The sequence below is a fragment of the Vulpes lagopus genome, chromosome 22 (assembly GCF_018345385.1).
Source record: "Vulpes lagopus strain Blue_001 chromosome 22, ASM1834538v1, whole genome shotgun sequence".
Lineage (NCBI taxonomy): Eukaryota > Metazoa > Chordata > Mammalia > Carnivora > Canidae > Vulpes > Vulpes lagopus.
The window spans coordinates 16313948-16326692 of record NC_054845.1 but is presented as its reverse complement, the minus strand read 5'-3'; the positions used below and the strand labels follow the sequence as shown (position 1 = coordinate 16326692).

General features: G+C 40.4%; 1 protein-coding gene across 3 annotated transcripts in view; it reads left to right on the top strand.

Annotated features, from left to right (window-relative positions):
* Positions 1-12745, top strand: part of PLEKHM3 (pleckstrin homology domain containing M3) — a 174121-nt gene that overhangs the window by 74138 nt on the left and 87238 nt on the right. For all 3 annotated transcript variants that reach the window (XR_005985002.1, XM_041737121.1, XM_041737120.1), the window contains exon 5: positions 3908-4101. Coding sequence is in view for 2 of the 3 variants with exons in the window: in XM_041737121.1 (XP_041593055.1) it covers positions 3908-4101 (194 nt within the window). In the remaining variant the exon portion in view is untranslated. The remainder of the gene's footprint in view (positions 1-3907; positions 4102-12745) is intronic.

The window sequence follows — 12745 nt, the reverse complement described above, 5'->3', positions numbered from 1 at the left end:
AGACCTCAGGATTGTGCCTTGAGCCAAAGGCTGAGCCACCCAGGTGTTCCTCATCTGTTTTAACTGAAGTCCTGACTATCCGCCTCCCCCGCCCCAATCTCCAAATTGCTGTCTCTGGTTAAACATTCCCTTTGCTCCATTGCTGTCTTACCCAGGGCTATTTTTGTGGGGGAGCATACCAGGACACCATTCCAGAACCTCTTTCTCAGAATTACATAAACCTGAATATTTGAGAACTCTGTTTTTAAGAGGTAGCCGTCACCAGCTTAACAAAAGATTTTTTTTGTTTTTTTAATGATAGTCACAGAGAGAGAGAGAGAGAGAGGCAGAGACACAGGCGGAGGGAGAAGCAGGCTCCATGTACCGGGAGCCTGATGTGGGATTCGATCCCGGGTCTCCAGGATCGCGCCCTGGGCCAAAGGCAGGCGCCAAACCGCTGCGCCACCCAGGGATCCCCCATCAAAAGATGTATTATGTTTAAATCTATACTAGTGATGGTTACTACTCAAATAACAACTATGTTTATTAATAAATACATATGTTTAATTTGTAGCTAATTATAACCCACTGGCTGTTTCCTCCAACAACCCTTGTGTGTGAGGTGTGGAGAAATTGCTTTCTACCTCGACTTTCTCCTGCTCAGCTTCTGAATCCCGTGGACTGCAGCCCTGTGAAGGGGACACCAGTTCACAAATTGCAATAAAATAAAGTCACAGACTTGAGCTCTTAGAACTTAGTCTGTTTATAAGCTAAAAGGTATGGAAAGCAATTATATTATTAATAAACCTTAAATATTATTTAGTAAAATGCTAAAAGGTCAGTAGATTTGAAAAATGAACTATTGACCCTACAAAAGTTGCTTCTAATGTGAATGGAGTTCCCGAGATCATGGAAAAGAATGCCAACCAAAACCAATTTTAAAAATGTATTGGGCCTATCCATCTGCACCTATGAGCTGAGTTTTTATATATATCAGAAAATGCACTCAGGCTTTTTCATGGTTTTCATAAATTGGTTGGCAAGAAATAGGACAGTAGCTCTTAGGTGGAATATATTTGGTGTTCACGTATAATTTATGTAATATTTCTGTTAACAGGAAAGAAACTTTCTCTCACATAAACTTTATCACCTAAGAATATCATTGGCTTCCTTCCCTAAGTAACTATATATGTTTAATGTCGTTTTTAAAAAGCTTTCCAATTATAGTTGAGTTTGAAAATGGAATCCTTATACCAGTATGCAGGGTTATTTAGAACTTAAGAAACCAGTGGGGATATAGCATTCGATTTTGCAAAAATAGCATTTTATGCCAAATTCTTATTAGTTCTTTCAAAAATTCCCTTACCATTGTAAGTGGTGGATTCTCAAAAGTGAGTGTGTGCTCAACCACGCTGCCAAAACCATTCCTCAGAGTTACAGGGGTTTGTTCACCTACTCAGGCAGCCATGGTCACAGTATGCTCTGTATTCTTAACCCTTGGTAATAACTTTGTGAAGCAGTGCCTTAGACATTATTGAACTAGCTCTGTTTTTGTTTTTAGTAATTTCAGCTTATGAACACTGATGTCGGTAGCTGCTGTGCCATTTGTCTCACTGCTTATACTGTCTCTGTAAAAGACTTTTTTTTTTTCCCCTTTTGGGCTTAAGTACCACCTGAAGAGAGAAGCCTTTTCAGGCCTGGGAGACTGGCCAGTGCCCTTTGTCCTTCTGTTCACCTACTAAAAGGTAGTATTGTTAGCCTAATTCAGCAGGGCCCTGACTCAGTATAAACACTGCTCAATAGAGCCAGGAAGACTAATTGAATTGTACAATACATCATTTTTCAGCAACAGTTTCAAGTGGACTGTACTTCTTTTCCCAGAACACCATCCGTTTTTTCCTCATTTAAGATATTTAAATATAGCAAATATTTAACTATGATAAATAAAATATTTGAACCCAGTTCTCTCTTTCTCCACTGAACCTTGAGCTACATGAGGACAGGGCTATGCCTGCTTTATTCTCCACTAATACCGGCTATGGTATCTATCTGGCATGTACCTGTGTCTCTGCACCTCTAAGTGAGGCGTTATTTATCCCTGCCAATGGTTATTTCCCATCTGGTTAAATAGTGAAAGGTTTTGGCTAATTCTGGGTGCCTCTTTGTGAGCTGGTTTACAGAGACTGTAAACTTCACCCCCTATGTAACTCTGCAGGACCCCAAAGGATCACACAACAGGTACCTCAAAAATAATTGCTAATAATTAGGGGGGGGGAGAATGAGACTTTCATTAGGAAAAAAAAACATCGAGGCCATTTTTTGTATCTCTCCATAACACTTTTGTTGAGCTTTATATTAGAAAATATTAAATTACATAAATGTGTTTTAATCAACATTCAATAGCCTTACATTTAGTTACCACCTATTCGTATTGATTTGTTTTCATGGTTGGATCTACTTGTGGTACTATCCTCTGTACCATCTTTGCCCACCAAATGAATTTATGTTTATCCTTCTAGACCTTGAGGCAGTGTGGCTTGCTTTGCCAAGGGCTCCCTTCCCCCGCAGGACAGCTGATTTCTCCTTCAAGATACCAGTGCACCCCATCTGTATTTCTTTTATAATAGAGGACAGGCTCTGTACTACATGTAGTTTTTGTTTTAAATATTTATCTCTTATACTAAATAGTCCCTTGAGGGCAAGGACTGCATCCTATTTATCTTCATTAATAAACTTCTAGTCTGGAATGTAAAGCAAAGCATTGTGGATTTTCAATTTTTAATGTTGAATTCTATCCTTACTCCTAGTACTAGAGCAGTTTTGGTGGAAATTTTTAGAGAGGTTTTACCTTCCATAAATAGAAACTAAGCCAGTTCTACATGTCACTAGCCAATCCACATCTCAGAATTAGTGAATTGGCATGTAAAGAGTCCCCCAAATTACCCACTTGTTACACATTATTTAAGCTACTCCCTCTGTATCTCAGACACCTTGTGTTTCTACTCTAGTGACAATGACATTTTTTAAAAGATTTTGTTTACTTCTTCTTTGAGGGGGAGCACAGAGGGAGAGAGAGGGAGAAGCAGACTCCCTGCTGAGCAGAGAGCCATGTGGGGCTCAATCCCAGAACCCTGAGCCCGAGGCAGATGCTTATCTGACTGAGCCACCCTGGTGACCTGACAATGGCATTTTAAAACTATCTTTCTCATAGTTTTGATGTTTAGTATCAGAAATGGATATAGAATTGGATGGATATATTAGCCAGTCAGTCCAAGCTCAAAGTTATACTAAGAGTACTCCTTTCTGCTCACTACAGTGTGTTTTTGAGCCTGTTTTTTTATGCAAGTTATCCTGTATATAATGTCCTTTTAAGCTATCCTTTTATTCCTTTTGAATTTTTAATATGTACATGATTTACCTATTTTTAAAAAATGACTACTTATAAAACCGGTAAATATACATGTATGTAGTTTTTAAAATTAAAAAAAATTAAGACTTTTATCAGTAGTGTTAAGTTTTGAGATTATAGATTCACATGAAGATGCATGGATAGTAAAGAGAGGTCCCATGTACCTTTCACCCAGTTTCTCCCATTGGTTACGTCTTAGATCACTAACATCAAAAAAAAACAGAAGTGGACTTGAGTATCCTGGGTCTGTATAGTTCTGTGTCATTTTAACACATGTAGATTCATGTAATCATCACCATAATCAGGATACAGAATTAATTTCTTTCCATGCCAAGGTTACTTTTACAAGTTTCCGGAAGAGAGAAAGCAAAACCAACATTTATATTTAGTTACATTATGGGCTTTTTCTCTTGGCTTGTTCAGAAATGTGACTTTGGTACTTAAACTCTGGCTCCTAGTTGGAAGAGGTATGGCAAGCCAGATGATTCTCCAGACTGACTGAGGAGGTTTATCTCCTAGGTATCTAAGCAGGCCAAAGAGTTCCTGGAGTACGTGTATGAAGAGCCCCTGATTGACATCCAACGGGAGAACCCCATGCTGTATCTGCACGCTGAGCCGCTGGCCACTGTGGTGCGGCTGCGGCAGCGGCTGAAGTCCCTGCGAGCCTACCTGTTCAGCTGCCGGGCCGCTGTGGCCGAGGATCTGCGCCGCAGGTAGGTCACAGGGAGCAAGCAGCTCCACTTGGCTTTCCTCTCCCACTGAGAAGGTCGTCAGATGACCTCCCTGGCCTTCCCCTTGTGGACTGCCCAAGTCCTGTGGCTCTCCCTTTGGGCTAGTCTTTGACTTGCTTCCTCCAAATTCCTCTCTGGTTTGAGCCCAGATAAATGAAGGGGATAGTTTAGCATAACTAAAGGCTTTTCACCCTTGGAACTAGTTTCCCCAATAGTGAAGACTGCTCCTCTCTGTAGCTTAACGTGAGAGGATGATCAATGGGAGTGTCCTCCTTGATCACTTCTGGAGTATTTTACACTTCTCCTAGTTCCATTTGTAAAATGAACGCATTTGATCTGTTATAACTTAAAGACATTTTTCAGTGGAAATAAGTAGTTATTCAAACTTACTTTCCATACGGAGATGGTTGTGGTAAGTGATGCGGGCGGTGGGGGCTGGGACTAAGATGCACAGGCCCAGGATTCTGCTTTAAACGTCCCCATCTGTGCAGGCTCTTCTTCCATAGCTTAGTTATCTCAGAATTCATAGAACACACAAGTCCATACCAGGTCCAGATCCTCAAAATAAAACTGAAGTTAAAATATGCCTGCTTTCATCAAATTCCTTCTTTTACAGTTAGATTTTATTGGCATTTCAAGTCTCACCCTTGGCATGTACCAACTATCATATACTTGAAATAATTGTTGATGGTGTTCATTGGTCCCTAAAAATACCTTTTAATGTTTTAATAGACATGACCAAAAGCACACCTTAGTCATGGTTTCTGGAGGTAAGCCTACATGCAAAAGAACCTTTGGAAAGTATTAAAATGATATAGTTTGTTATTTGGGATCTGGTTAGAAAGATACTGACATAATCCCAGGCATCTGAAGAAGACATTTTAAAAAGAACTAAACGTAGATAGTGAGGAATACATAATATCTAGACAAGCTCTCATAAAATACTAATGAAAAGGCAGCTGCCACGAAGCAAAATACTTCTCAGTGGTAGTCATTCTATTACCTAGTTGTTTTTCAAAAAGCACTAGGAAATGGTCAGGATTTATTCTTATAAAATCTAGGCAAATCTTAATTTTAAAAGATCAGGGCTTTCCCTGAAAGGCAGTTAGATTATGTGTCTCTAATTTACCAACTGAACTAGATACAAGGTTTTTATTTTTATTTTTTTTAAGAGTTTTATTTATTTATTCATGAGAAACACAGAGAGGCAGAGACATAGGCAGAGGGAGAAGGAGCCTGATGCAGGACTTGATCCCAGGGCCCTGGGATCTGGACCTGAGCCAAAGGCAGATGCTCATTCACTGAGCCACCCAGGTACCCTGAGATACTGTTCAAAGTATATTTGTTCTATTCACACTTTTGGCTTTGCTCAGAGCTAGTTTTTCCTGTGCCTGTCCTTCTAGAGAGTATTAAAATCTACATTAGGAATCATGTTAGATACCGTTTTTTGAAGGTGTTTTTGTTTGTTTGTTTTTATTCATTTGAGAGCAAGTAAGTAAGCCTGAGAAGGGTGGAAAGGCAGAAGGAGAGGGAGAAGCAGGGGCCTTGCTGAGCAGGGAGCCCACCACGGGGCTCAATCCCAGGACCCTGAGATCACAACCTGAGCTGAAGGCAGACACTTAGCTGTCTGAGCCACCCAGGTGCCCCTAGATACCTTTCTGATACAGTGTTTTGCTTTGGATAAATATGCCAGGGCATACATTTAGAAATTGAATAGATCTGCTCTCATTTGGATGACTAAGAATACCTGTGCTGCAGTCTGGTGGTTTATCATCATATCCTGCATCTATGGCCAGAAAAGGAATGGAAGTTCCAGAAAGAAGGCACTCCCAGGGCTATGAAAATGAAGAGAGCAGTCTTTTTTTCCTTTCATTTTTTTCCCTCACTTGTTAATGACCATTATGTAACACATTCCTGGCACAGGTAGGCACTCAGTAAGTTTTGAATGAAAGGAAGGAGGGAGGAATGGAAGGATGTCTACTGTGGTGTCACTTTAGACCACTGAATGATGGCTAATAGCCCAATTTTGAGGAAGGAGTTGATCTTTGGACTTTATTTTTTCTTAGATATCCTTTAGTACAATGCCTGACCCATCTGAAACCCTCAAAAATAATTGAATATTGAATGAATAATGGAACTAAAAAATCAAAGCAGTCAAAAAATTTTAATTGGTTATGTTTTAGAGATAAGTCTCAAATCTTTCTTCTCCTTTTCACTTTAAATGTACCACCCTGGCTTGGAGTCTCAAGACTATTGCAATATCCTTCAGACTAGCTAGCTTCACATCGGTTTCTTCCCTCTCTCATGAACCTTCATCAGGCAAATTATTTAAGTACAATATGGAATTCAAGATCTTTGCAAATCTAGTCCAGTATGTTGGTCTACTGTCAAATATCTTGTACTTGAAACATGATTTAACTTTCTTTAATGTGGGAATTAAATTGGTTTTTTACAACTAAAGTGCTTAAACAGTAGTGCTTATACATAGTAAGCACTCAATAAATACCATTATTAATACTGTTTTACTATCTAGAATGTTCTTATTTATCTCTGGCTTTGAAAATCTTTGTTAGAAGTTTCCACCTAAGGGATGCCTGGGTGGCCAGTGGTTGAGCATCTGCCTTTGGCTCAGGGCATGATACCCTAGTCCCAGGATCAAGTTCTGCATCAGGCTCCCTGCATGGAGCCCACTTCTCCCTCTGTCTCTGCCTCTGTGTCTCTAATGAATAAATAAATAAAATCTTTTTAAAAACCCAAAATTTCCACTTAAAAGCCACCCCTGATGCCCTATCTACTGGAACCAGTTCCCTTCTCCTATGTCAGGAGAGGAGTGAGCCAGAGGAAGTGGGCTGGAGGGCTCATCCTGGCCATAGGACCTGAGGTTCCTGTGTATACAACGCATACTTATTCATGCAGTTGTTGCATAAAAATGAGTGCAGCAGGAGGTTCCCTAAGACCAAAGAATGAGATTCCTACAGAACTCTAGAGGAGACAGGTTGATTTTTTTTTTTTTTTTAATTTGCTATCTTAGTTTCTCTATACTTAGATGCTATTAAAATAGCATTTGGGTTTACCATGTCTTCCCACCCTGGCACAGAGAAAAGTATACCAGTGTCAAGCAGTTCTTACAGGGGGCTGGTCTGAAGTTATTTCAAAATAAAAAGATTTGAAATAAGACCATTTAGTACAATAGGTCTGAGATTTTTGGGATGCCTGTACTTCTTGCAGCAGGCCATACTTAATATCATTTCTGCCTTCTTACAGTGTGCACTACATAACCATAGGTGCAAAGAGGAGCCATTACCCACCGAATATACTCAAATTCCTGTCACCAGAAGCCCTCTCTTACCTATCTTTTACCTTTATAAGGAATCTGACATTTTAAAAACAAAATTAGCCAGCTGCACCCTTGATAAGAGAGATGATAAACTTAGCATCTCTTCATCAACCAGAAGTAATATTTAAAGTTCTCTTTGTTTCTGTGTCACTTGGGGACAGAGCATTCATTTAAAGTAGAATTTAAACTTAAGAGAAACCTACTATACACAACTAATCTTACATAACCCTGATAGAAATTAATAGAGGGGAACAAAAGGAGAGCAAGAGAAGCCAGTTCTTATCTAGTTGTGAAAGGCGTTCTCTCTTTGCCTGGTTTTTACCTCCATATAGGAGTAGCCATTAATCTCCAGCAAGTAGGCCCAACATGCTGAAGACCTGTCAGCACCATATAAACAGAATAAAGCAAACTGTTAATATTGCTGTCGTGAGAAAACTGAAAACAGACTGATTAATCGTATTGGTGCTCCACAGCCAGAGAGCTAACTTTGGTCGTCGCCTTATTAGGGAAGTCACAGTTTGCTTTTAGACCTTTCATTATGATGACCGCCCGGTCTTCATCCTCAGTATTCTTGTTATTGTTGTTAAATGAATGCCTTGTGCCTGAACCCATACTGCAAATCTTGACTGGCAGGGATGATTAGTTTAGAAAAAGTCAGTGTCTTGCATGAAGTCTAAAATGTTTACAGTGCTGACAGTTCACTGTTCCTGAGGACTACCAGATGGTGACCCTGTTGGATTGGTTCAAGGCCTAGTTAACTTTTCATGAGAAGAGTTATTTACAGTGTCCACACCTGAAGGTACATGAAGAACTCTCGGAAGAATCTTAGCACTGAGGACACAGCTGTGTCAGCAGCCATAGGGAAGTCTTGGGGAGGGACACTAAGAAGAAATGGCGGCGGATCTTAGCCTTGTGTATCCTGAACAACAGGAACATCACATGGATGTGTGTGTACATCACACGTCACAAATGGGCACTCAGGGCCAAATTTGCCCTCGGACATGTTTTGTTTGGCCTTTCAGGAATGGTCTCTCTGGCTTTTAAAGTTGTGAATTAGTTGCTAACCTTTAAATACCCTGGGTGTTTCCATGTATGCACAGTGAAGCTCCCTGGTGTCTCTGAGGAAACCAGCAGCTCTGATTACACAGGGGCAGTGGTCACTTAGCATTAGATCCTGGGCGCTCCACTTTGCATGGTCTCTCCTGCTCCTGTTCTCCCCAAACCCAGAGTCATTCACTGTAGACTACGTTGCTACCCTGTTTTTCTTCTCCCTGCCCTATTTCATTTATTTATGGTGATGCCTGGGGCTCATGTAAGATAATTATGGTTTATCAATTAAAAAGTGCTTTCCCATAAATATATTATTTGTTCACAACAGTCCTTTAAGATGGGAAACAGATGTTATTTAGAAGGAAGAGAAAGAACTGTGACTCTGAGATGCTATGTGACTTGCCAGATGTGACAAAGCTGGTGAGCAGCAGAGTGCCCGCTCAGAACCAAGTCACCGTAGCTTTCTCCAGTATATTTGCTGCTGGTGGTGGTGGCGGCGTCCAGAGGCCTCCAGACTCTTAACAGGAACCACTTTTAATTCTCCTGAAGCCTTGACTGAGGTCATGTAGAAGAGTGGGAAGCCTGGCAGGGAGGTGGCAGATGGTGATGTCCCATGAGGGGGAAGGTGGGGTTGCTGACACAGGCACTCTTATGCTCAGAGTTGCTCAGGCAGCCTAGGAGAGCAAGCATGACAACTGGTTTAGCGTTAACAAGTGCATTTTCCCTAAGACGGCATTTACCAGACCTTTCCATTTTACAGTCCTGTAAATTTAAAACACGAATATGGAGATATCTATAAGGTTGTCTTACATACATATCTTTAACCAGAATGAACTTAAACATTACCGCAGATTTCTCACCATTTCATAAAAGAACATAGTGGTATTTTAAAAAATGACCTCAAAAGTCAAACAGCTTTTTAAAATCAAATAGAAAAAAAAAAAAAAGAAAAAAAACAAAAAACAAAAAAATCAAATCAAATAGATTTTTTTTTTTTAAGATTTTATTTATTCACCTAAGAGAGAGCACGCACAAGCATGGGGGAGAGGAAGAAGCAGGCTCCCCACTGAGCAGACAGCCTGATGTGGGGCTCCATCCCAGGACCACAGGATCATGATCTGAACCAAAGGCAGACACTTAAACCAGCTGAGCCACCCGGGTGCCCCTAAAATCAAATAGATTATAAAATTCATTCTATTCTCTTTTCCTCATTTTATCTTGGACTGCTGAAAATATCATCCAACTGACACCAGCTATTTGGACTAGCTTTTCAGAAATTTAAATCTTATTTTTCTTTAAACATTTTATTTATTCATTCGTGAGAAATACACAGAGAGAGATGCAGACATAGGCAGAGGGAGAAGCAGAGTCCCTGCAGGGAGCCTGATGTGGGGCTTGATCCCAGGACTGGGATCACTCCCTAAACCAAAGGCAGATGCTCAACCACTGAGCCACCCAGTGCCCCTTAAGTCCTATTTTTTCTTCTGAGTGTTAAAGTACACCATTCAGTCCAGGGAAAGGCATTCTAGAAATTAATATGGATATCTGAGTTTTTCCCATTCTCTGTCATCAAAATGTGATTTGGGGACTTGGAGTACTTGGTGAATCCAAAGTTCCTATCATGTTATAAATTTAAAACTAGTTTCTCTCCAACACTAGTTAAGGCCAGTTGGAAATGTTACACCTATTCTCCCAGTTGCTTAGGGCAGAACTGTGTTGGGGAACGTTTGGTCCTACGTGTTTAACAGCTCAACTTTGGAGTATTAGGAGAATACCAAACACAATTCTGCTACCTTTTAAGTCACCTTTTCTGGCCTTTGGTCCCACATTTTACTCAAAATTATAATTATATCCAGGATTATTTCTCACTGAAATATCAGCTTTACTTAACAGAAATTTCTCTCATAAAGTTTCTCATTCTTACTAACATCATTTATCCAGTTGAGTACCAGGAAAAAAAGGAATATGGGTGTGCCTCTTCTTTCCAGCAGAATTCAGCAGCTGGCTCAGCTCTTAGACCAGTCCCCATCAGTGTCATCTGATTCCCATTCCTTCCTTTGTTACCCTGGGGAAAACCGTCTTTCTACTGAGTTGAGGGGAGACTAAGTACAAAAGTTGAAATGTCCGTTAGGCCGGCTTCTTAAACTTCATATGCCCAGAGCAGAATAGCAGAATGCATCTTCCTGAGCCCACTGCCGTTATCAACGGTGCCTGCTGCAGACTTCCCGCCTAGCTTACTGGCACCTCTAGCCATCCTGCTGTTCAAGGCCAAAGCCCTTTTCCCCTGTCCACATCCAGTCCCTCAGCAAATCCTATTGGCTTCGCCTTCAAAATACATCCAATCATCATCACCTCCCCTTCTACCACCCAGGTCCCAGCCACAGTCCTCTTTCCCCTGCATTATTTGCAGTAACTGATCTTCCCCTTCAATCTGTTCATCAACTACAGTTCAAGCCAATGGGTAGATCAGATGATGTCAGTCTTCATCCAAACTAATAGCTTCTCCTCTCACCCCAGGTAAAAGCCAAGTCCATGTATGGTGTCATCCCCAGTCACCTCTTTGTTCGCACTCCTACTACCTGTCCCCTTATTCTTCTGCTCTGGTCACACTGGCCTTTTCTGGTCTTTGAGCAGGCTCTTGTGTGAGTTTCCATCCTTGTTTTTCCTTTTCCCAGGTAATTGCAGGGTTGCTTCCTTACCTCTTTTAGGTCTTTACACAACTGTCACATTAATAAAGTATCCTTGACTCCTCCTCCCCCCACACATACTTCCTGTCTTCTTTCTGTACTTACTACCATATAACATGGTATTTTGTCTGTCTCCATCTCTTGGGCTGTCATGCATGGATATGGAGGTTGTGCTCTGCTCAGTCTATGTGCTGTGCTCACAGCCATATGCAGTGGCCTGCTTTCCCCACCAGGTTTAAGCTACGAAAGGTTCATCTGTTTTGTTCACTGCTATATCCCCAGAGCTTAGAGCCATACCTGACATATAGTGAGGGCTTTATCAACATTTGGTGAACAAATTAGCTAAATGAATTGTTGCCAAGATTCTACCCACTTAAAAAAAAAGAGTTTGATCGAATTAAGATTTCATTTATTTATTAATGAGAGGCACAGAGAGAGAGGCAGAGACACAGGCAGAGGGAGAAGTAGGCTCCATGCAGGGAGCCTGATGTGGGACTCGATCCCGGGACCCCAGGATCATGCCCTGGGCATGAAGGCAGGTGCTAAACCACTGAGCCACCCAGAGATCCGGTTTTTTTTCTTATTACAAAAAGATACCAGTCAGTATAGAAAACAAAAATAAGAAAGCCATCCATTATCCTACCACTTTGGTACATATCTCTTCAGACTTTTTCCTCTGATTTTTTCCCCACAGAAATTGTTTCATACTGTACATACTAATTTTAACTCAATCATTGCATCTAGTATACTTTGAACATCTTTTTATGCCAGTAAATATTTGTCTTAAGCATGATTCACTAAACAGAAAAAATGGTGCTTTGATATATACCATTGATCTTGGAAAAAGTAAATGAGGATATTATTTAGTGTGCCCAAAAGCATGCATGAACTAATAATAAGCTGAGAGAGATCATTTCATAGCAATACCTCACCTTCCTCTACCAACACTTCGCCCTTCAAAATCAGACATATTAGGTGTAGGGGTTATCTGTTGCAAAGAGGAAAGATTGCATGCTGTTGGGAATCGAATACGCTTAATTTAGGAGGCTAGCTTGTTAAGATATATCTCTTAGGGCAGCCTTAAAACACAATCTACACAGACATGACTTGCTGTGTCCTGCGTGTGAGGACTGTCTTATAACCAAAATCTGAGATATAATTGTACAATTATTAGCCAACAAAGACTGGTTAATGTTGAATTTTAGAAGAATAAGCATTAGTAGGATTGTTAAGTATATAAGATAACACTTAGGTTCAGTAAATGAATATGACTTTGTTCTTTCTAAGATTTAATATTAGCCAGATTTTGTGGCTTTATTTTTCAAGTTAGCTGTTTAAGAGTCATTAGCTGCAGTTGGGGCTTTAGTCTTAACATTATGAACCTATCAGGACTTCAAAACTACTAAAACACAGGATGTTTTTGCTTTCAAAACAATCATTGTTTTCATTCTACTTTAAGAATTCCTTTTCCCTTGGATGACTTCTAGAACATCTAAGGTTTTCAAGTCATGTAACCTCCTGATCTCCTAATAGCTCCCCCACCTTCCTTCAT